At 34.6% G+C, this 26340-nt stretch overlaps 1 protein-coding gene across 2 annotated transcripts in view; it reads left to right on the top strand.

Moving 5' to 3' along the window:
- The window catches only part of LMBRD1 (LMBR1 domain containing 1), a 151252-nt gene that overhangs the window by 63287 nt on the left and 61625 nt on the right, over positions 1-26340 (top strand). For both annotated transcript variants that reach the window (XM_050789717.1, XM_050789716.1), the window contains exons 4-7: positions 3200-3297; positions 5942-6009; positions 12951-13039; positions 16800-16873. In XM_050789717.1, coding sequence (XP_050645674.1) covers positions 3200-3297; positions 5942-6009; positions 12951-13039; positions 16800-16873 — 329 coding nt within the window. The remainder of the gene's footprint in view (positions 1-3199; positions 3298-5941; positions 6010-12950; positions 13040-16799; positions 16874-26340) is intronic.

Genomic DNA, 26340 nt, shown 5'->3' with positions numbered 1-26340 from the left:
CCCCACATGCATTAGGTATTTGTCCTAATGCTGTCCCTGCGCCTTGACCCCACCCCCCAACCGGCCCTGGTGTGTGATGTTCCCCTCCCTGTGTCCATGTGTTCTCATTGTTCAGGTCCCACTTATGAGTGAGAACATGAGATGTTAGGTTTTCTGTTTCCTGTGTTAGTTTGCTGAGAATGATGGCTTCCAGCTTCATCCATGTCCCTGCAAAGGACATGAACTTACTTTTTTTTATGACTGTATAGTATTCCATGGTGTATATGTGCCACATTTTCCTTATCCAGTCTATCATTGATGGGCATTTGGGTTGGTTCCAAGTCTTTGTTATTGTAAATAGTGCTGCGATAAACGTACGTGTGCATGTGTCTTTATAGTAGAATGATATATGATCCTTTGGGTATATACCCAGTAATGGGATTGCTGGGTCAAATGGTATTTTCTGGTTCTCAATCCTTGAGGAATTGCCACACTATCTCCCACAATGGTTGAACTAATTTATACTCCCACCAACAGTGTAAAAGCATTCCTGTTTCTCCATAGCCTTGCTAGCATCTGTTGTTTCCTGACTTAATCACCATTCTGATTGGCTTGAGGTGGTAGCTCATCGTGGTTTTGATTTGCATTTCTTATTGACCAGTGAGGATGAGCTTTTTTTCATATGTTTGTGGGCTGTGTAAACGTCTTCTTTTGAGAAGTGTCTGTTCATATCCTTTGCCCACTTTTTGATGGGGTTATTTCTTGTAAATTTAAGTTCCTTGTAGATAAATGTTTATGTCTGTTGGCTCTTAGATTTGTAATAGAAATGTTAAAACTCACTACTCCTTGGTTTGTAGTAGAAACACCAATATTCACTGCCCTAAAAGATTTATTGTCACTATTAGTTACTCATAATATTAAAAGCCTGCATAAATTTCATTAAATGTCTATAGTGCCAAATTCAGTATGTTGACATTTTGTGATTGCTAAGTATAAATTAACTCTGCCCCTCTGTTGATTATTTAGGGTCCTGTTTGATTTGAGTTTCTTTTATCTGTATTGCATGTAGTAGGGCTGTTTCATAAGTGTCCTCCAGATAAATGAGATAAGGCTAGCAAATGTTAAGAAAATTCTTTAACTCTAAAGTCATTTCTTCCAACACAATAAGTAATTTAGATTTTATTATACATTACTAATATGCATTTTTTCCATATTTGTTTAACCATCTTAACTATTTCAAGTATACTATTCAGTGGTATTAAATATATTCATAATATGTAGCCATTGGTGCCATCCATCTCCATAACACTTCCCATCTTGTAAAATTGAAACTATACCTTTTTAACGGGAACTCTCTATTTTGCCTTTCCCCTCTCCTTCTGACAACCACCATCCTACTTTCTGTCTCCTTGATTTTGACTACTCTCAGTACCTCATATAAGTGGAGTCGTATAGTATGTGTCTTTTTGTGACTGGCTTATTTCACTTAGCATAATGTCCTAGTTATGCTAAGTTAATCTGTGTTGTAGCATATATCATTTCCTTCCTTTTAAATGCTGAATAATATTCTGTTTTATGTATACCACATTTTGCCTCTCTATCCATCCATCAATTGACACTTGGGTGGCTTTCATGTTTTAGTTACTGTGAACCATGCAGTTATGAACATGGGTGTACAAGTAACTCTTTGAGACCCTGCTTTCAACTCTTTTGTGCATATACCTGGAAGTGGAATTGCTGTATCATATGTAATGCCAGTTTTCATTTTTTTAGGAAACATCATACTGTTTTCCACAGCTGCTGTACCATTTTACATTCCTACCAGCAGCACACAGGGTTTCAGTTTCTCCACAACCTTGACAACACACGTCATTATTATTGTTTTTTGTTAGTACCCATCCTTATAGGTCTGAGATGGTAACAGTTGCTTTCTTTTATAAAGGAGTACAATGATTATCATTCTGTAATTGCTTTGTATAATTATACTGGTACTATTATTTTTCATGAATACGTATAAACAAATGAATGTGAAAATACAGATTTTAAGAACAGGTTTCTTAGGCTTAAGTCTCAAATGTTCCTTCTTCTGTTTTTATTGTTAAAGGTACTATATCTTTGGCGTAACTTAAACTCTATATTGAATTTAAATAAATATTTTGACTGACTACTGGTTAAAAGTATTTCAAATCTAACTTTTTTTTTAAAAAAAAGCAGATAAATAGTAATTCCTATCAGTTAATGTTGAATCTAATTTTGAATATAAGAATTGAAAACAGGATCATGAAGAGCTATTTGTCCTTCCATGTTCACAGCTGCGTTATTCACAAATTGCAAAATTTGGAGGCAACTCCAATGTCCATTGATGGGTAAATAGAGATCTAATTTTACTGTTCTACTATTCTTTTTACCTTTTCTCTGTTTTGATTTGTGTAAGATTGGTTGTGTAATACTGCATACTTTTTAAACTTAAGATGAGAAAATTATTTATATCAAAAAGACCATATTATTTATAGCTGTTTCTTTAACTTGCCGGAATAGCAAATGTTGTGTCAAGTGTACTCAAATTTAAGTTGGAATGAACACAAAAGTTAAAGTTCATTTAAATGAGATGGTTTATAGGAAGTTCTCAGCATTGTAGTTAGTACAGAGTAAGAGCTCATATGTCAGCTGCCACAATTGTTCTGGACCCAGTTATTACTATTGTTAGAAATTGCCACCTGTAATCCCAGCAGTTTGGGAAGCTGAGGCGGGTGGATCACGAGGTCAGGAGATTGAGACCATCCAGGCTAACACGGTGAAACCTCGTCTCTACTAAAAATACAAAAACTTAGCCAGGCGTGGTGGCGTGCGCCTGTAGTCCCAGCTAGTTAGGAGGCTGAGGCAGGAGAATGGCGTGAACCTAGGAGGCAGAACTTGTAGTGAGCCAAGATTGTGCCACTGCGCTCCAGCCCTGGCGACAGAGCAAAACTCCGTGTCAAAAAAAAAAAAAAATTGCTGCAAAGTTAACTTGAATTATAGGTTGTTATTCTGATAGTACTGTTGATCTCTTGGGACATGGGACAGAGAAGGCTATTTGGGCATCATATACTATATAGAAAGAGTTATGAGTAGAGGGAATCAGGGTAGTGAATTTGTTAAGTGAATGTATATACACATATAGATAACTGTGATTAAGTACATACGTATTTAGTAAAACTTGGTTTATTATTTATTTCCACAGCTTTATATTCTGTTATATTGTTCTGTGTGTTCTTCTGGATCCCTTTTGTCTACTTCTATTATGAAGAAAAGGATGATGATGATACTAGTAAATGTACTGTAAGTATCTTTATTTTAGAGGCCTCAGTTTAGGAAAGAAAAATAATATTTCCTGCTTTTTCAGAGAATGACATGACTGGATTTTTTTATAGAGCAGTGTTGTCTGATAGAAATGCAATGTTAGCTAAATTAAAATAAAAAGAAACAGTTGAAATTAATTTTAATTATACATTGTATTTAACATAATATATTCCAAATATTATTTCAAATATAGTCAAACAAACTAGTAATGAAATATTAAGTTTCTTTTCTTCACACTAAGTCTTTGAAATTTGGGTTGTATTTTACACAACAGTTCAAGCTAGCCACATTTCAAGTGCTTTCTAGCCACATGTGGCTTTTGACTATTATTTTAGACAAAGCAATTCTAGATCAGGCATACAAAATTTTTTCTGTAGAAGGCCAGGAGGTAAATAATTTAGGATTTGTGGGCTATATGGTCTCTGTCTTAGCTACTCAAGTCTGCCATTATAGTGTTAAAAGTATTCAGAGACAATGAACATTTTATAATCCAATAAAACAGAAAATGAATCAGATGTGGCACACTGAATGTAGTTTCCTGGCCCCTGTTCAAAAGCATAAAGAAGGAGCACTTACAGGTTGTACTTACTAATCCAGGATAAGGCTGACTTTCTTTTTAGACGGGTGCTGTGGCTCATGCCTGTAATTCCAGCACTTTGGGAGGCCAAGGTGGGCAGATCACCTGAGGTCAGGAGTTAGAGACCAGCCTGGCCAACATGGCGAAAACTTGTCTCTAGTAAAAGTACAAAAGTATAAAAATTAGCTGGGCATGGTGGTGGGGGCCTGCTACTCTGGAGGCTGAGGCAGGAGAATTGCTTGAACCCAGGAGGCAGAGGTTGCAGTGAGCCGAGATTGCACCACTGTACTCCAGCCTGGGCGACAAGAGTGAGACTTTGTCTCAAAAAAAAAGACTGACTTTTTAAAAACCTGACAAATACAGCACACATGTGTGTTCAAAACTGCAGATCATTATCACTTAAGTATTGGTATAAACATCTTAATTAAAATAATAGTAAATATAATTCAGGAGAATCTTAGAAATATATTAATATTATATAACTGAGTTGGGCCTGTCTCTCAATTGCATGGGTGACTGAAAATCAGGAAATCTATTAGTATATAGTAATTAATAGGCCAAAGAAAAAATGTATATTAAAAGGTATATGTCAAAATCAAATACTTTGTAATTTAGGGGAACAGTTGTACAATAAGACTAAATGTCTTATCTTTTTGACTTACAGGATTTTGTTTTATACCTTGTTTACATTTGTATTTAAATATAGAAATAAATACATTCAGTCAAAAGCTAGCATCATGCTTAATCATGCTTAAAACCTCAAGAGCATTGGCATTAAGATTAGGAGCAAGTAAATTAGCAGTATTTTAAATGACTCTTAGAGTGATAATCAGCATAGTGTTAGAGAAAAAAAATTAGACATTTAAATATTTATAAAGAGAGTCAAAACTGTTATTTGCAGATACTATATTACTCTATATTTGGAAAAACCAGGGTATGTAAAGTAAGGTAGCTAGTTGCAAATTTAATAAAATCTCCATGAGATTTATGCAGTCTTTTTCACTTCTTCCAGAGTGCACATTCTTCTACCCTTTGGTTGATCTTAGGATCTTCTTTATCTTTTCTTCAGTTTTTTTCCTAAGGGATATCTTATCCCCTTTGTGAATAAGAACTTACTGTGTGAAACATTCATTCAAATTTTAAAAGATCATTTTTAGATACTTCATTAGTCTGAGAGCACAAATGTTATTTCTGACTGATTTAAAATGAGATTATTATTCACTTTTTAATTCATATTCAGAATGTCCAGCTTTGTCTTTATTTGCTTTTCTTAGCCTTTGGAGTATATTATAGGCACCAAGCAAAACATAGTTTTTAAATTCCCAAGTTCCTGGTCTTAAGTACTTACTTAATCACTTATAACCTATGTGCCTTAGGAGAGATTATTAACTTCTCTGGACTTCAGCTTCGTTATGTCTAAAGTAAAGATGAGAACAGCCTATCTTAGAGTTGTTATGAGAATTAAATGAGTTAACATATGTGATGTTCTTATCAGTGCCTGGCATATGTTATATATGTATGAAATATATATTAATGTATGTAAGTATATATACACATATACACATACATAAATACATAAATATTTATGAATATGTGTATAAATATAAATACATAAATATTTATGTATGTATTTATATATTTATACTCATGTATATACTCAAACAAAAACGTGTATATTGTGTTGATTATTATAAACCATTTTGATGAATTGGATTGGGGCATTGTAGATTCTGATTGCTGTCTGCGGGAGTATTACATATTCTGATAATTTTACTCAAGATGCCTACTGGAGAATCAACTATACTTTAGGTGGTTTGGTTTTTACAAGGGCATAACTATTGAAAAGATTTTAAAAATCTCATATTTTGCAAAGATACTTAAGATGTAGTATATCCGTTTTCTTTAAATTTTAAGGTTTTCAACCTTAGTTGAAACCTTTGACTGTAAGCGTGTATCTGATGTGAAGGTACTGTTAAACTCTTGCAAGAATATTTTATATTTTAAAGGGCTTGCTAAATGTTATACTTTTTTCTCCTTGGCATCTAGCAAATTAAAACGGCACTCAAGTATACTTTGGGATTTGTTGTGATTTGTGCACTGCTTCTTTTAGTTGGGTAAGTCTTGGTTTTTTTTTTTAACCATGAAATGGAAATAGAATTATTTGAAAAAAAATAATAAAAGGATCATTCAGAAAAATCTAGGAAAGAAAAAAAAATGTAAAAAAAAGAGAACAATCCACTCTCTGTATCTCCAAAGAACAATAGCCACAATTTAACAGTTTTGTCTGTCGTTTCATCTAGACATTTTTATGTGCTTGAGTGCATGCAGAGTGCACCTCCCTTCTTGCATGCACCCTACATGTTTTAGTTTTACACAAATGTGATTATATTTTATATAATTCTTGGTAATCTACTTCTTAACATATTGCGGGCATCTCTTCAGGATAGTAAGTGTAGATCCATCAATTTTGACTACATTTCATTTCCTTCTAAGGATACAAAAATATATTTAACTCATCTTCTAGTGATAACTGCTTAGACATTTATAATGTTTCCCCATTATTATAAATAACACTTTGATGAAAATCCTTGTCTGTGCATCTTTTCAGATTTGACCCTATCAGTCTTTAAATCTTTGTCAGTGAATTTCCTTTCTTAATTCTTCTTGTTTTTATACTTATATCAATAACATTTTGCTTATTTGTTTGTACATCTAAAATTTATCCTTGTTAATGGAAGACATTTATCTTTGTTAAAAATAGGTCATTAGTCTTTCTTTTTTTATGTTAGGAAATACATTAGGAATTAATTAATTTTTTGAAGTTTCTGTTTATAATTTAGTCTCACAATTTTCAATACATAACTTTCCATAAATAAAAAAATTACTTATTATATGTAACTTGTAATAGGAATAAAATTGTTGAGTAACTTTTTGTAGTTCCCGGAGTTCTTAGGATGCATGTGTTTTATAGTCAAGTCATATTTTCAATTATTTTTACCTGCCTTGATGTGTCATGAAAAAGAGTACTTTTTGTAAGCACCTTTTTTAGTGGTTTTTCTATGTATTTTAGCTACCGAGTATATTTCTAAAGTATTTTTTTGGCTTTTTAAAGAAAGCTAAATCTACTTATGTTAATTTCCCTTGTTAACGTAGATGTCCCTTGTATGTAAACCTGAATTATCTAGAGTGGAAATCAGCAAACTTTTCTTAAAGCATAGATAGTATTTTAGATTTACTGTCTGTATGGTCTCTGTGTCTCTCTTGTAGCTCAGAAGTAATCAGACAATACGTAAAGAACATGACTGTGTTCTAGAAAAACTTTATTTATAAACACAGGCAGCCAGTAGTTTGCCAACTCCTATTTTAGAACATGAATGAGAATCACCAATAAAACTACAAATCTTTGCAACAGTCAGAATAAGAGAGTAGTGAATTAAAGATTATTAGCGTTTCAGCCATCTAGGACAGTGTTCTTCTCATTACTATATGTAAATGTTTGAATGAGGTGTGCATTTAGGTTAAGTGATTGACAAAAGGTCTTGAAATATTTTTGAAGATGGCATATTCAGAGTTTCTTTTAAGATAAAACTAGATAATTTTATGGCAAAGCCGTGATCTAGATTTAACTGATTCATGTAGCTCATACGTTTTTGGAACACTTATGTGTTGGATGCTATGCTAGATCTTTGGGCTAAAGATAGAGGACCATGGTCTCTGTCCTCTAGGTTTACGTTGTGGAGGCATGCAGATTCATACCTTGAATTACAGTGTTTAAGTGCTCTGATAGGAGATACATACCAGATGTTGATGGTAGAGGAGCAGGTTCTTACTCTGCCTTGAAGAATCAGGAGATCTAAGAGGAAGTAATATTTGAGTTGAGATTTGAAGGAATGGGAATTGGTCAGCTGACTTGACAAATGAAAAAGATGAATAACATGTATATTGTTTTCGTCTGCTTTGGCTGCCATAACAAAGTATCATAGACTGGGTGGCTTAAATAACAGTCATTTATTTTCTCATGGTTCTGGAGGCTAGAAGTCTATGTTAAAGGTGCTGGCAAGTTTGGTTTCTGGTGAGAGTTCTCTTCCTGGCTTATCGAAGGCCACCTTCTTGCTCTGTCTTCACGTGGCCTTTCCTTTGTGCTTGCAGAGGGAGAAGGGGAGGGGGAGAGTGAGAGGGTGCAGGAGAGAGAAGGAGCACTCTCTGGTGTCTCTTCCTCTTCTTATAAGGACTCCAATGCCATGGGATAATTAGGGCCCCACACTTTTGACTTCATTTAACCCTAATTCCCTTGCTAAAGGACCTGTATCCAAATACCATTACATTGGGAGTTAGGGCTTCAACATAGGGATTTTCTTTTTTCTTTTTTTTGGGGGAGTTGAGTACAGGGGATTTTATTGATAGTGCATGACAAAGTGGTACTCCCTAGGTTCCTCCTTCTTCAGGGGATCTGGCACGGAAACTGTGACCAGGGGAGATTCTCAGTGTGGTGGGGGACTGAGTGTGGCAGGGACTCCCCATCAGCTGAGGGCCTCTCTCTCCCTGTTGTGCTCTTGCTGGAGCTGGTGATCAGGGGCTCTTACCCCTTGGAAGCCAGGTGGAACATGAGTTCCACCACCCTGTTGCTATAGCCAAATTCGTTGTCATATCTGAAAATGAGTTTGAAAAAGTAGTTGTTGAAGGCAGGCCAGCCCAGCATCGAAGGTGAAAGAGTATCACTAGTAAAGTTGGAAGAGACAACCTGTTGCTCAGGGTAGTCCAGGATGCCTTTGAGGGGACCCTCCAATGCCTGCTTTACCATCTTGTTTATGTCATCATATTTGGCAAGTTTCTCCAGATGGCACATCAGGTCCACAACCAACACATTGGCAGTGGGGACATGGAAAGTTATGCCAGTAAGCTTCCTGTAGCTCAGGGATGACCTTGCCCACAGCCTTGGCAACACAGGTAGAGGCAGGGATGATGTTCTGGAGAGCCTCACAGCTGTCACACCACAGTTTCCCAAAGGGACCATTCATGGTCTTCTGAGTGCCAATGATGGCTTGAACTGTGGTCATTAGTCCCTCCATGATGCCACAGTTGTCCAGGGTGATGAAGCAGTTGATAGTGCGGGAGGCATTGCTGACCATCTTTATGCCATTTTTGTACTTCTCATGGTTCAGGCCCATCACATGGGGGTATCAGCAGAAGGGGCAGAGATGAGGATCCTTTTGGCTCCCTGCTCTAAGAGAATCTCAGCCTTCTTCATGGTAGTAAAGATGCTGGTAGACTTCACAACATTATCAGCGCCCAAATCATCCCATTTAATTTTGGTGAAATCTTGCACCTGTAAGAAGAGGGTGATGAGATTTCCATTGACGACAAGCTTCCAGTTCTCAGCCTTGACAGTGCCCTACAACTTGCCATGGGTGGAGTCATGTTGGAACATTTAGGCCATATAGTTAAGGTCACTGAGGGGTCAATGATGGCAACAATATTCCCTTTGCCAGGGTTAAAAGGAGCTCTGGTGACCAGGCACCACTATGACCAAATCCATTCACTCTGCCCTTCACTTCCACCATGATGTCTCAGTGATGTGGCTGGTGCTGCTGCAAAGATGAGGCTCTCTATAGAGTGGAGGAGCAGAGAGCCAGCAACATATGAATTTTTAGGGAGCACAATTCAGTCTATAAAATATATTAACTGGGAGGCTGAGGTTAGCATGGAGTGTTTGAAGAATGACATAAAAAGTATGATGTGAATTTAGATTTCCCCTCCCCTCAAAAAAAGAAGGGTAATGTGATGTTTCAAGTGTTCCTGTGGGCAAGTGACAGGATATGACATTAGCCAGGTGAGTAGACTCTGGGTCTTACATGCCATATTTAAGAAATTTTTAATTTTGTCCTACTGAGTAATTGAAAGACAGTGAAGATGTGTATATATTTGTGTACATGAATGCATGAAAATAAATATATATGACCTTACTTTAAGAGTTACAGCACTGTGGGCTGGGCATGCTGACTCCTGCATGTAATCCCAGCACTTTGGGAGGTCCAGGCAGGTGGATCACGAGGTCAAGAGATCGGGACCATGCTGGCCAACATAGTGAATTCTACTAAAAATACAAAAATTAGCTGGGCATAGTGGTGTGCACCTGTAATCCTAGCTACTTGGGAGGCTAAGGCAGGAGAACAGCTTGAACCTGGGAGGCGGAGGTTGCAGTGAGCTGAGATTGAGCCACTGCATTCCATCCTGGCAACAGAGTGACACTCCGTCTCAAAAAAAAAAAGAGTTACAACACTGTGGAGGATGCATTGCAAGAGGATTTTGGGTGTTGGGTTGGAGAAGTGGTATGTAAATAGTAGGTAGGAAGATCAGTTAAGTAGCCATTATATAAGTTCAGGTGAGCTTTGGAACTACAGTGGTTACCAAGAGAACAGAGAGGAAGAAACATAAGCTATTTGGAAGATAAATATGAATTGACTTGGTGATGGAGTGTAAGAAGTGAACATCTTATTTTCAGTCTGCTGAATTCATCATTTCCATTTCATATCTACTGAAATTCATTAGCTTTTTCTTTGTCTCTTTCTGAAGAGATAATGTGTGTTAAGCTAATTCAGTGAATCAGATTGGGTAGAAAATATTTTTACTAAGCAGTTTTTTAGTTTTATTGTTTTCAAGGGCATGAGGGAAAAGTTTTGTCTTACTAGACTCTAGTTTGTATTTTAACCCATTTATGCCAGAGGTTGCAAATTTTTTTAGTGAAAAATCAGACCTTGGTGATGACCTTGAGCAGTGAAATATAAATAACTCCCACAAGCTTAATATTCCAATAATGGAACACTAGTCATAAATGGCTTAATCTAATACTTTGTGTTTTTGGAAGCTGAGGTGCTCTGTATACATTTTTTTTTTCTAGAAGGGCTGAAATTTTAAAAGTATGTGAACCTTTCTACCACACAAATCCCGTTGTATACTAACTCTTGGTTACTTTAATGTCATCACCATTTCATTTAGTATACTAAACACCTGATAATCTTAACTGCTGTCTCTTTCCTCAGAACTGATGTATCTGTATTATAACTTTGACTTCAGTTGCCTTTTCATCTGTTGGTAGGCATTTCTTTTTCTTTATAGATCTTTGTCTGTGGGGCTGCTATTTGGCTAATGAACAGTGGTTTATTCTTTCTGGTGGTTAAAAGGTTGACATGCTTTTATACCAGTCAGGTTCTGCTCTGCCCTCTGGGTCTTCTTACCCTACATCAGTTCCATTGAAAAAGGAAAGCCGGGTTCATCAGAGTCCTGCAGAATTAAGGCCAGGGTCTGTGTTGATTAATTAGTGCCTTTGCCATATTTTGAGTTCGACTTATGGATGTTTTCTTAGTTTATGTGAAAATATTTTAGGTCGGTTTTTTAGATTATAAAATCCTGGTGGTAAAGTGATTTAGGAACCTGCTTTGAATTTGTGCTTTCGTTTATACCTAAAATACTAAGTGCTCAAATGTTAACTCTCTGATGGATGCTTTCGAAGTATTTTCCTGAAGTCATTCTGATAGTAGTGTGGGTCACTTAGTCTTTTTAGTCTTTTTAGTTTTTTTTTGGTTATATAAGGTTCCCTCTGGTGTTACTCTTTTTTGAATATTTGAACTACTAGATAATTCTGCTCAGGAGTTGAACGTGTGTCATCAAGAGCAAGGGTTAATTAATTTTCTTCTCTTTCTGTACAATATCTTTGATTACCTAAAACTGACATACTGAGTTTTAGAATATTGCATATTGAGCCCTATGAGTATGAATGCTATTTTTAGATATCCTAATACATATTTCTTTTTTAATAGTACGATAGGTGGTATTTTGTACAATATAGAAATTTTTGTTTTCCCACTCTCACAGATTGGTTATTCCCAACTAACAAATTCAGAACATACTTTCTGGGATATCCAGAACAAACTCTGTTCAAATAAAGGAATATCATATAGGTAGTTTTTCTTGCTTAGTTTATATTTGTGTTATGGATGTATGATATACAAAAATGTTATAATTTTATTTCTTGATTCCACACCTCTGCTCTTTGTTTGATTTCATACCTCGGTCAACAGATAATAAACTTTCCGCATTTATTCCTCTATGCCTGTAAGTAAGCACCTTTTTTTTTCTAAAAGTGGGGAGAAATAAGTCTCGAAGATTAAGAAGAATATAGTAAACTGAAGTCAATGCAGATTGTTAGAAATTTAACCTCCTGACATGCTGTGCCCAGTCATTTTTAAAATAAGAGTTATCAGTAGCAATAGGAAATAGGGATTCTTTTTTTCTTTTTTTTTACTTCCTACTCCTGTTTGTTCCTACCCATATGCAACCTAAGGGATACCCAGCTCTTTACCTTAATCTCTTGATTATCTTCTTGTTATTGATATGGGCTAGATAATAAAGTGAACATTTATTTATTCTACCTTTTCCCAGTCTAAGATCATAGAGCAGATCCTAGGATGCTAGCTATCTCTATTATTTCTACAGTTCCTCTTCACCTGTGGGTTGAAAAACAAATAGTTTTGAAACTACTTTCATTGTGTCTGTTGGATAGAATCTTGAAAGATATATTAATAGAAAAATAAAAAAGTAATCACTTCCAATTCCACAGTGAGACATTTACTGTTTATTCTAATATATTTCTTTTCTTAAATAATTGCATATATTTACATTCTGCTTTACTGATTTAATACAGATGTCCTTAACCTTTTTTGTGGATTGTTTTGATCGTCTAAAACCTATGGTACATTCTCAAAATATTATATGTTTATTTTTTGTTTTTTCCCAGCTTTATTAATGTATAATAAAGTATTTTAAGTGCAGAAAACATACGGGATTACAAGGGAAATTTTACTGAATGCAGTAATACAACTATTAAAACAAATTTGCAATGAAGTAAATGCATAGGTATTTAACTCTTCACTCCCCTCTGTGCATAGTACAGATTTTATTTATTTATTGTTTTGGAGAAAAATAATTTGAGTTTCAAACTATCTAATTTAACGTTTTATCTTTAAAGCTATTAAAACAATTATTTTCTCTTTTGTAGTGCCTTTGTTCCATTGAATGTTCCCAATAACAAAAATTCTACAGAGTGGGAAAAAGTGAAGTTCCTATTTGAAGAACTTGGAAGTAGTCGTAAGTGTCGTTTTTTTTTTTTTAAAAAAAAACATAGTAATTTATATTTCCTGATACTTCGAACTTTTGAGAAGCAGTCTATTTGTATTTTGTTAAGAATTTAACCTCAGCTGGGTGTGGTGGCTCGTGCCTGTAATCCCAGCACTTTGGGAGGCTGAGGGGTTGGGGGTGGATCACAAGGTTAGGAGTTTGAGACCAGCTTGGCCAACGTGGCCAAACCCCGTCTCTACTAAAAATACAAAAATTAGCTGGGTGCAGTGGCAGGTGCCTGTAATCCCAGCTGCTCGGGAGGCTGAGGCAGGAGAATCTCTTGAACCCAGGAGGTGGAGGTTGCAGTGAGCTGAGATTGCGCCATTGCATTCCAGCCTGGGGGACTGAGCAAGGCAGTGCGAGGCTTTGTCTCAAAAAAAAAAATTTAACTCCAGTTTTTCTAACTCGTTGTTTTGAACCTAATGCTAGACAAATTAGAAGTATTGCATTCTTAAGGTTTGCTTTTAGCCTTCTAGCTATTACGTAGCTATTTTCTTGACCTCTTCATAAAATTACCATGTTGAAAGAAAATTTAATCTTTTCTTCAAAGTATTTTAGCAGTGAGGCTCTTATAATTTCTAATTCACTTAGGATAATATAAAATAATATGCTAAAGAAATATACTGGGTATATTGGGTTTCATTTTTAATTTTTAATTAGTAAGAGAGAACCTTTATGTTTTTGTTTGAGATTAAATCATCTTTTATATAAAATATAAATTACAGAGGTTTTATATGAATTAAATACTGTTTTAGAAATTTACCTCATCAAAATATTTTGGCATGGCTTTTCTAGAAGTTTTCCTTAACTTACTCTGTGTGACCTAGGTTTTTACAGAAAAAAAAAAGGCTCATGGGTTAGATTAAGAAAGTTGCTTAATCATTGAAAAAATAACTTTGGCGTTAGAAAGTGATGTTAAAATACTGTGTATCATATTAAAAATTCCTTGTGCATTTGAACATAGCAACCTTATTTTTAAAGATACCTAGTGTACTTATTTCTATTAATATTATGCAGAAAAATTGCTTTTTTGACTATTCTAATAGGTACTGTACATTCTTTGAGCAGCACTTCTTTCTTTTTACCCAGGTACAATACTAAACAATGATTAAATTAAGTCTTGCAGTCTGCTGTATGAGTTCTTAATTTTCTTCATTTCCACTTAAGATCTCATGTTGTACATTGTGATTCATTAATATCTTACTGATACCAGCAAGAATAAGGGTAGCAGGCCTGGCATCTACTAATACTGAATCGTCAGATTTATATACCTTGATTCTATCGCTGATAAATTAATGGCTTCTTTTCTTGGAGTTAACTCCTTTAGATATCTTGAGTAACTACTCTTCTATCCTAAACATTATTTCATAAGTTATACTTTGAGTATTAGTATAACTTGAATTGGTGATTAGATAGGTAGCATTATTCTGTTTTTTTGTAATTACATTCTCTTTAGTCTTTATTTTTTTTTTGTCTCCAATGTTAAATACCATATTCTAGTATACATGTTACTTATCACTCTAGATCAGCTATGTAAGTCCAAAACAGTTACCCAACTATTCTTAAATTTTAGTCCTTTTGTCTCTCATCCTGCCTCCTTGCATTGCATTTTTCAGGCATCAAGGGTGTAAACCTTTTTATTGATTGATTGATTGATTGAGATGGAGTCTTGCTCTGTCACCCAGGCTAGAGTACAGTGACGTGATCTTGGCTCACTACAACCTCTGCCTCCCTGTTTCAAGTGGTTCTTCTGCCTCAACCTCCTGAGTAGCCGCCACCATGCTCAGCTAATTTTTGTATTTTTAGTAGAGATGGGGTTTCACCATATTGGCCAGGCTTGTCTCGAACTCCTGACCTTGTAATCCGCCCACCTTGGCCTCCCAAAGTTCTGGCATTACAGACATGAGTCACTGCACCTGGCCTATATAACCTTTTTTAAGAAAATGCTTTATATGTAGTAAAATGCATAGATCTCATGATACGTGTATACAGTCACTGTAACCGATTGCAGTTAAGGTATAGAACACATCCATCACTCCAGCAATTTTTTTGCAGTATGCCATTCAGTTAATATCATCTCCCAGGAGAGGCACCATTGTTATAATTTCTGCCACTGTATATTAGTTATATTAGTTTTGCTTTTTTTGAATATTGTAAGTGGAATTCTGATTCCATTTATTAATGATTCTTTTTTGTGTATGCCTGGCATTTTTCATGAAATAATGTTTTAAAATTCATTTGTATTAGTAGTTCCTTTTTATTGCAGCAGAGTAATGCATTTTGTGACTATACTACAACTTGCTTACAATAGGATTTATTATATCATAAAGATGTATATGCCCAGATCAAAGACCCCCTAACATGTAAAGAGAATGCATCTTCAAGTATCTTCAGCACATGTTTTTATTCATCTTTTATCCAAATGGGAATAATTAATAATGATCAATTTTGAGTTATTTGGTTCAGATGATTTGGACTATTAGTAATATTAACATTTTGATTGGCCAAATATGTCAACATGTCTATTTTATCATTTCTAAGGCACATAATTTTTCAGATTTTTACATCTCTGTTTGGGAGATATATTTTACAAGTGATAGTACCTTAAAATTATTATCAGCCAGATTTCAGACCCTCCTAGTTGTATGAACATGTTCTGTTGATACTTCTGATATGATCAATAAAGTAACAGCATCAAAATGTCTTTGATTTGATAAAAAGTAGTTTTAAAAAATTAAGGCTTAAAAATTTGCCTTGCATGGTTGTGAATTTGTTAATAATATGCTCTATGCGTTATACAAAACTGAGACATGAGTTTTAAGATGATAGATCATTATAATTTTATTAGTACTCATAAAAGATTAGTGTTAATACATTAAATTAATCGAAACCTTGTATTTGGTTCCACAGGACTTGCATTTAAACTTGATCAATACAGGCCTAATAGGACCTGTTTTAAAACTGGAAAAAGTATTGCTCCTACCTAAGAATATTCAAATTTGCATAGTGTTTTATTACATAATTTGATATATTTATGTGAAAGTATCATTCCTGCCCCTCACTCTTTGACCTTCCTTTAGATAATTTCCTAAATCCAACTAGTTAGCATAGTATTTTTTGTGTGTGTGTGTGTGTGTGTGTATTTTTGAATCTATTTTCTAGGTGTGTTTGCTTTTATTTTTCTGCCAAGTGGGCAAGCTTCTCCTTTCAAGTTAAAAAGTGAAATAAACTCTTTAATTAAGATTTTAGTTTTTGACTGTCTATTAAGAACTGATTTGAAAATTAAGAACAAAGAAACTGAAAGTCTCAAGACTGAGTGAGGGGAGAAGGGAGAAAGAGTCAAGGTCAGTAGCTTTCCTATGAAATGTTATTTCTCAGGGTCTGCCATTAAGAAAGGCCATGTGATCTTTTTAATCACCTTTTGAACATCTGGTATTTTACTGATCTCTTTTTGGGCCCAATAATTAGCCAGTAATTTTCCTCTTAATTTTAAGAGGTGAAGGAAAGAAAATCTCAGCTAGTCTGAAAGATTTTTTACAAATCAATTTTTAAAAAGTCCTTTAGAAACTCTTTTCTCCACTTGGAGTTAGCACTTCAAGAATACGGTAATACATAGTGGTTTTTATTTTTTCAAAATATGTAAGCCGCTCAGCTTTCTATGTTGATTTGCCAAATATAAGTATTTGAGTAGTGTATATGTACATTTTTAACAGTTTTTCTTTCTTCACAGATGGTTTAGCTGCGTTGTCATTTTCTATCAGTTCTCTGACCTTGATCGGAATGTTGGCAGCTATAACTTACACAGTAAGTGAAATGGGGATAATTGAGTTAAAATTGCCTTATAAAGCAATTTTTTTACCTTAGTAATTTATTAAACTTTATTGTTTTCCTTTATAATATTTTGATTCTTTCAATTTTTCTTCAGTTTTCTTTACTTAAGGGTAAAATTTTAACTACTTAGTCATCATCATTTTAGCCGTATTTGTGCAATGTAATAATCAAGTTTTATAACTTACGAACCTTGAAGGTGATTATATACTGTTATAATCTATGCTTATAAATCCATATATTAGATTTATAATATCTGATATGCTTATAAATCTATATGCCTATAGATTTATAAGCATATTAATACATTTATAATATAAGCATGTATAATATAAGCATATTAATAGATTTATAAGCATGCTTATAAATCTATATGCATCTATAAGCATATAGATTTATAAGCATATTAATAGATTTATAAGCATATTAGAACTCTGAACCATAGACCATATCTATTACTGATTTTGCAGATTTACTCTACTTGGGAATATAGGGCTTTTAAAATCAGATATTTTATATAACTTGACACTTCTCTTGTATATGAAATCTATTCTTATACTCTCGACTTTTTTTCCCTTCAGTCTTCCTGGAAGTGGTAAGGTGTGAATTATAAATGACTGACCAAGTTGTATACAGACTTCTCTTTGAGTCTTTTGCTCACATTATAGATAAAAAGCTAGTAATAAATGCTTCTTTATTACCTATCTTGAGAGTTGTATAAACAGCATTAATATTATCTGGAACCTTTCAGGTTAATGAAGTTTATGTGGAAGCACTCTTAATTCTTGCAAAGATGAAAATTCTGGTTACAAAGGAAACTTTTTTGGGTATTTTCTTAAGATGTCTTCCTGTAGACATAAAGGAAATGGCTGTTACTGTAAGAACGGAATCTAGTTTTGTCGCATGATCATTCACGTGCCGTAATGTATAATAAAAGAACCCCAAAAGACGTACATTTCAGTGTCTTACAGGTGCTTATATGGGTACTCAGTTTTATTATTCATTGACATTTTTGTGTTTTTATGTGATACCACGTAAGGAATTTGCTGTGTAATATCAGTGGGTGATATTCTTCTGTCTCACAGAATGTACAGTATAGTAGTTATCTTTTAAGAAGTAGTCACAAGTTAATAACAAATTAGGAATTAGACCTGGATTCTAATTGCTATTATTCTGTGACTGATCTGTTACGCTAATCTTGGGTTTGTCCTTTAACCTTTCTGGATCAGTGTCTTCCCTATTAAATGGAAATAGAAAATGTTCCACAGGGATTTTTGAAGGTCAGATGATACTATTTGTAAAAGTGCTTTGAAACCTATAGAGAAATGAGGATATAGCAATCAAACATTAGTCAGGAGAAAAAAAATAGAGAGAAATTCAATATGTAATGTCAATGTCAAGAACTATGAAGGGCCAAGATATTTACCCTACTTGTACCCTGCCAGTTTTATGAATGGCAACTGCAGATGTTAGACTTCTACTCATAGCAATAGCAGTAGCCATAGGATCAGCGTTTTTTTGTATTGGTTCCCGAGTCCCATTTCCCCTAGGGCAATGGGGAGAGAACTAGATGAGACCTGCACATAATTGAGTGCATTGTAGAAGAGGAACCCTGAGCTTAGGGAAGCTGAATCTTTTATAATGGATGGTAAGCATGCCTGTCCTTTGCTGCAGGGAAAGATATTTTGTGTATCTGCCAAGACTATTTGCTATACAAAGATCTTTGAAAAGATAGTACAGAAAAAAAAAAAGTGGTGGGTCGGGTGGGGGGGCGGTCAGTTAGCTCCTGGCTTGCAAAATATGCAGAAATGAAAGATGCACAGAGACATGTCTCCCGGTGGTCAGTTGGTAGATACTATGAGGAAAAATAAGGCAGCATAAGGAGATAGACAGTAGTAGAGGCTGAGACTACTGTAAAGATCAGGAATAGTTTCTAACATCTGAACAGAGACCTGAATGAAGTGAAAGTAAGTCATGACAGAAGAGTAAGGGTGAGGATCCTGAGGTGGGCATGTACATGCTACATTCAGATACTAGCAAGGAGGCAAAGCTATTGTGGCTGGAATTCAGTTGACAAGGGGGAGTAGTAAAAGTTTCATTGAGAGGTAACAAGAGGCCATGTCATGTGAGCTTTATAGTCCGCAGTTAGGGTTTTGAATTTTATGCTGATTGAGAATAGAAACCACTGTAAGTTTTTAAATGGAAAAGTTCATGGGCTCTGACAAACATTTTAACAGTACTACTCTGGTGGCTCTGAATTAAATAAGCTATGAGGGTAGCAGGGTAGCAAGTGGGAGTGGAGAAAGTAAGTTGTTATTAAAACTATTTCAAAGAGAGCTTCTTTGTAGGAATGATATTATTGGAAAGAAATATTTTAAACTATTTTATATTTAACTGGAAACTTTGAAAATTATTTAAATCAATTGAACCAACATAATATTCATACTGAATTAGTTAAGCTATCCTTAAAAGAGCTTCACTTTTCTAGAATACAGCAGGTCCTCAATAACATTTTTTTTTTCATGTTTTCTTACAATGTTGATGTGAAAAAAGATGAGTTTCTGGCTAGGGCCACCGTGTGGAGTTTGCACGTTGTTTCCATGTCCGCATGGGTTTTCTCTGGGTACTCTGGTTTCCTCCCACATTCCCAAGATGTGCACATTAGATGAATTGGTATGTCTGAAATTGTACCAGTAGGAGTTAGTGTAGGTATGTGTGAGTGTACCCCACAGTTGGAATGGCATCCTGTCCAGTGTTGGTTCCTGCCTTGCAACCTGAACTGGTGGGATAGGCTCCAGCCACCCATGACCCTGAACTAAGAATAAGTGGGTTGAAAAATGAATGAATAAATGAATGCAAATTATTGTATAATAAAAATTCAAAAAGTATACTACATACAAGTGCATAACAATAATTGTAATACAAAAACGTTCAGCTAGCCCAACATTGTTGTTTGTTTTTGTTTTTGAACTGTGTGGTGGTAGGAGGTGCTCTTTATAATTTTCACTTTGCAAACATTTATTCCTTAATTTAACCCACTACGACCACAACCATCGTCACTCACTGATTCACCAAGTTGAGTATTTTGTTTTTATTGATCTTTCCTAAATGTATGTAGAGCTTACATTTATTTCAGTATTTAATATTAGGTACTTTATTTATTTAGAAGTTTATTTAGAATCTTTATTTAGAAGTTTGATGATGTTCTTGTGACCAGAAATATGCCATAGGAAGTTAGCTCTTGTTTACATCAATTAGTCTGTAGTAAAATTGGTTTTGTTGCCAGGCGCAGTGACTCATGCCTGTAATTCCAGCACTTTGGGAGGCCGAGTTGGGCGGGTCACCTGAGGTCAGGAGTTTGAGACCAGCCTGGCTAACATGGTGAAACCCCATCTCTACTAAAAATACAAAAATTAGCTGGGCTTAGTGGTGGGCTCCTGTAATCCCAGCTACTCAGGAGACTGAGGCAGGAGAATCGCTTGAACTTGGAAGGCAGAGGTTACAGTGAGCCGAGATTGCGCCATTTCACTCCAGCCTGGGCGACATGAGCGAGACTCCGTCTCACACACACACACACAAAATTGGTTGGTTATACATCATTTCACTTAAAGTCACAGTTTCCAAGAATCCATTGATGACATTATGTGATACTTTACTGTATAGAGGGCTGGGCTGAAAGATATTGATAAAACAACCAGAGGACCTTATAATGATGGGATTGAGGGTGGGAACCAGGAACACATAAAAGAGTTTGCTAAATAGGTAGAGAGGGGCCACTTAAGGCCTAAGGCCAAGGGAGAGATTCCAGTGTAACAGCCTGCTAAGATCCAGCTTCCCAGCAGTTATCTGTTTTCTTTAAGCAGCATAAACAATAAAATTAAAATAATTGGTGTGGAGAGTCTGAAATGTGGATCCATGGGTCTCCTGACCTACTTTCCCATCTAAATTTCTTCATCTTTATAGTGGTATAATATTTAAGTAATAAAGTAGTGAGGATTTAATTAAATAATCCACCAAGTCTTAGAATCTACTGGCCACTTAATAAATAGTCACTATTAGCTTAAACAGTTGAATATTCACAGTTTCATATGGTTCAAACTATAGTTCCACCTCTTTCCTCTCTCACTGAAAATAAACCAAATGCAAAAAGCAGTTGTATTATGATCAGTGAGAGTGTTCCTTATTCAAAGGTAAGTCAAAAGGCCTTGGTAATTGAATGGTGGTTAGTTGGGGTTGGGGAAGTGTGGATAGAGAGATAATATCTTTTGAATAGCACTACAAGTACTCAAAGCTCAGGCTTTGCTACCAAGCCATGATTTGACCAATTTTAATACCTATGATATATAGAGGGAGGGGAAGAGGAAGGTAGATGATGCTCTGTTCAAGAGGGGCATCATGGTGTGTATAGCTGAGCTCCATTCGTGGGTGTGAGTTTGTTGAAAATCTATTACCTGATCCCAAGCTTCCCCATCTGTAAAAATGAGCCAATAATACCTACTGGAATTTTAGTAAAAATTCAGTGAAAACCAACAATTTATAGATTTGTGGTTTTATTGTAGATAGATGGTTAAATAGTATAATTATCATACTTGCTTGTAGTTGGGATACAAAGTTTTCTCCTAACTTACCTTGGAAAAGCTTGAGAACTGGGCATTTCTTGTGACAGCTTAAAAGAGGGTATAGAAAATATTCATGAGGAGTAGAAGACGTTTAATCTTAATTATTAAGTACCCAGAGTGGGAAATTAATACTTGAGTACTTTGACCCTACATATATGAAATGTAAAAATCGTGTTTCTTACAGAATTTGTAACTGAATTTTGTTTTGTATTGAGGCTAGAGAAGTTCTTTTATTTTATGTGTCAGTCAAGTGTGAATTTCTTAGTTATGTATTATTGTTTATTTTTGAAACTAGTTGATTATTTAAATTTTACTGATTCTGACTACTGTACCCTGTATTAATGAATGCCAAATAATTAGGCAGTGAGCTTTAGGAGAAGAAGGTCAAACAGCATATTTGCCTGTTATTTTAAGCTTACATTGAAAGGGAATTGATACTTATTAAATTTTAAAAAGTAAAACTTGTAGGCATGGATATATATGTAGATATTCTAATTTTTTGGTGCCACCAAGTGGGGAGATGGTGAATAATGATGTCTTCAGCAAAATGTATCATATAGACCAGTGAAGTGCCTATAGAAGCAGTGACTGCTAAATTGTTCACTATATACCTTTATCCGTAAAACTTTAAATATGTCCACCAGGATATTTATGATTATAAATGCATATTTACATATTATTATGCTAACTTATGTACATTTAATGTAAAATATAAACTGATAGGTTAAAGAAAATTAAAGTGATAAAGATTCAAATATAGAAATAAAACATTTAATACTTTCTTCTTATACCCATCAAATGTTGGTTTGCCTCCATGTCTTAGTTCAGGTCAGTACAACAGATGTACCATAGACTGGGTGACTCAAACAACAAACTTTTATTTCTCACGATTCTAGAGACTGGGAAGTACAACATCAAGGTGTCTGGTGTCTGGTGAGGTCCCTCTTCCTTGATTTGCAGTTGGCTGTCTTCTCATTCTACGCTCATATGATAAAGAGCAGGGAGAGAAAGGAAGCAAGCTCTATTGTGACCCTTCTTATAAGGGCATTAATCTTATTTATAAGGGATCCACTCTCATGACTCAATTAACTCTGGAAAACTCCACCTACAAATATCACACTGGGGATTAGATTTCAACATACAAATTTTAGGGGAAAACAAACATTCAGTTCATGTTACAACACCTTATGAACCACAACAGTGGTTCTCAATAATATTTTGAGAAAAATTCCCTTTAAAAGTCAAATTTCTCAGCCTATGTGATAGCACATTTCACTGAATGTATGCTACCGATTGTAAGGTGCACCATTACTTTATGTATCACTATAAGGAAAAATCTGACAATTTTTTCTTAATCATTTATAATCTTTGTTTTATATTTAGTGAGTGAGATTTCTTCGATTTATCTGCATCCATAACAAGGAAAATATGAAATGAAAGGCATTCCTAAAACTTTATATTTGGAGTGTGAGAATTCTAAATCACTTTTTGAATTGGTTATTGATGTTCATGTTTTACTATATGACACAGATGCTTTTTGACTTACAGTGGGGTTACATTCTGTTAAATCCATCATAAGTTGAAAATATTGTAAGTTTAAAAATGCACTTAATACACCTAAACTAATGAACATCATAGCTTAGTTTAGCCTATCTGAACACAATATCTTGGTTTAGCCTATCTTAAACATGCTCAGAACACTTACATTAGCCTACAGTTGCACAAAATTATCTAACACCAAGCCTGTTTTACAATAAAATATCAAATGTTTTCTTATGTAAATTATTGACTACTGTACTGAAAGTAAAAAAGAATGGTCTTACACCATCACAAAGTATGAAAATTCTAAGTTGAACCATTGTGACATGGGAACCAACTGTATTGTCTTTTATTTTTATTGATACATAATAGGTATACACATTTTCCAAGTACATGTGATAGTCTGAGACTTTCATATAATGTATGATGATCAGATCAGGGTAATTGGAATATCCATCACCTTAAACATTTATCTTTTCTTTATGCTGGGAATATCTGAATTATTTTCTTCTGGCTATTTGGAAATATACAATACATTATTGTTGACTGTAGTCACCCTACTGATCTATCGAACACTAGGTCTTATTTTGTCTATTTAACTGTACCCACGAATCAAGCCTCTCTTCATCTCCCCTCCGTACTCCCTACCCTTACCGGCCTCTCCTCTCTTAGTCGTTAGTTTTAGTCACTATGTTAGGTGAAATAAGCTGGGCTCAGAAAAACAAGTTTCACATGTTTTCACTCATACACAGAAGCTAAAAAAGTGTATTGTCTTTTGTGCTATCAAGAGAATTGATGTGCAGCTTTTTTTGTGTGTTCTAGTCTTATCTCTGGGATTTTCTTTGAAACCACCAACACACCTATCCTGTAAATTTAAGATGTTTTGTTGTTGTTTCTTGTTTTGCCATATAGAAGAAGGGAGTCCTTTTGCATATACCTAAGCAGAAAAATGCAAAATAACTTCTGTTTTGGATATCTCCCTTTCCTAAGCTTATGAAGCACTTGACTGTTGCTTTGTAAGAAAATACAGAATTATGCTTATTGTTCTAATGAATATTTTTTCTTTACTATTGATGTTTCTTCATTCTTTCTCCTTACTTACACATTAACTTTTTGTTTTAATGTCAAATCATATTATCTTTTCAGACATAAGTGCCAATTAAACTCAATAATTGTACCCAGAATGCTTGTAATTCAACTGAAGTGACTGTAATGTAACTTGCTGTGACCAAATTTGTGAATGTGCATGTAACAACAACTATGTCATGGCTTCTGCCTGGCCTTCAATAATATGATGCATTCAATTTTTAGATGCATCCAAATTTCACTGATATTAAATGTAAGAAAATATATACATCTTAGACTCAGTGAAAACTTGAAAGGAAAGTCTTGAGTACCTGTATTGTTTCATTAATCATAATAGCATGTACATCTTTGAATAATAGATTTCACAGATATGTGGAAGACATTTATTAAGTCTACAGGTAGTATTCAGCATTGACCATTTACTGTAATCTAAGGCCTGCAGAGTTGGAAACCATCATTCCAGATAAAGAAGAGAGATATGTAAAGAAAAGTGCCATTCTAAACTGAGCTGTGAAAGAAGGTATTAGGAATGTAGTTTGTATATATTATTTTAAAACATTTTAGTTTTCAAATAGAGTTGGTGATTTATTCTTGGAAGTCAAAGTAAACAAATTTGGTGACAATTATGGCCAACCTATTAATAGAAACATTTTAAACTATACAATCTCTTTAGTTTTCTGATTTTTTTTTTCTGGAAATTCACTAGAGGGCAGTAGTAAGTAATAAAAGTTTTGTGTTTCTGAAAAGTACAGCCTTTTTGTACATTAAAAAAAGTCTGAAGTGAAGTTCAAAAGATTGTTGTTTAAAGACCTTAAAAGTTGTAATATTTTATATAAGGTCTACGTCAAGCTTATCATAATCTAAATATTATAGTTAAATTCCTGATAATTATTGAAAATGCAATCCAAAAACAAGCTAAAAGCTTGGCGACCAAACGATGACACCTTTCTTCTACTTGTTGTCTTTGGACAATTAAACATTTAAAAATAGTGTTTGTTCTGGTCTTATGTTACCACAAGTTGTTACCAGAAACTTTTTTATTTTACAAAATATTTTATATTAAACTGTTTAGAAATTCAGTTCAGCTCTTCTAGTAAGTATATCAATTCCATTTAAGGAAATAACTTTGTGTGAATTAAGAGCTTTCTCTTCCTAAAAACTTATTGGTTAATTATTATCTTCTTGGAGAAATTATTTTATTAATTTAATAAATTTTTGTTTTTGAAACAAAGGTAGGAGGAAAAAGAATTGGGACCTAGTCATTATATACCAAATAGTCTACTGTAGTTGTTACTAGTCTGGCCTAGAAATCTGTTCAGCCAAGTTTGGCAGATCTAGTGATAAAACAAATGTGCAGATGAATAATGTTAAAATACCTATGCGTTATAATTGAGTTATAAGCAAGGGACATTTACAAGTCATGGAAGGTTTCTCAGACATATTGTAATTAAGCCGAGACCTGAAGGGCATTAACAGTTGTTAATGAAATAAGATGAGAAGGTGGGTGTTCTAGATGATGGCACTACATGGAATAAAATGTGTCTGTTGGACACAGCCTAAAGTAGCATAAAAATTGTAGTGTTTTAAGAACAATGAACAATTCAGAAGCATGAGATAAAATTAACAAGTTGGTAAGCATCAGGTCATGAAGTGCTTTATATGCAAAATTACATTAATTAGAGTCTATTCCCAATACCAACTAGTAATTGTACCTTTCATAAAAAAATAGCAAAACAACTTTTTAAAACAATTTTATATGTTCATATACATATAGAGGTTAGGAACAAGTAGAATTGCTCTGGTTAAAGTAGCAGCAGATTCCTGCATGGCTAGCTGCCTTATCTTCTGTAGTGGCCCTAGTGGCACCTTTACAGATTCCTAGGAACTCATACCAGAATGCTTTGAAAAATACATTTATTCGTCCTGTAGAATCTTAAAGGATATTAATTAGAGGAATGACATATACTGATTTGGGTATTAGAGTGAGATCACTTTAGAAACAATGTAGAAGATGGATTTGTAGAAGGTGAAACCAGCAGACCAGTTTAGGATAATTCAGAAGGCCTTGTGTTTGACAGTAGACTGTAAATAAGGCCATGTTGTTAATAGTGACTAAACCAAAAGATTCCTTGGGAAACAGTATTGAGCACTGCATTTAGTACATTCAGGGAACCTAATCCATCCAACACAGAATAACAA

The sequence above is a fragment of the Macaca thibetana genome, chromosome 4 (assembly GCF_024542745.1).
Source record: "Macaca thibetana thibetana isolate TM-01 chromosome 4, ASM2454274v1, whole genome shotgun sequence".
In the NCBI taxonomy this organism is placed as follows: Eukaryota; Metazoa; Chordata; class Mammalia; order Primates; family Cercopithecidae; genus Macaca; species Macaca thibetana.
The sequence above is the reverse complement of the archived record's forward strand: the minus strand, read 5'-3'. Positions and strand labels throughout refer to the sequence as shown.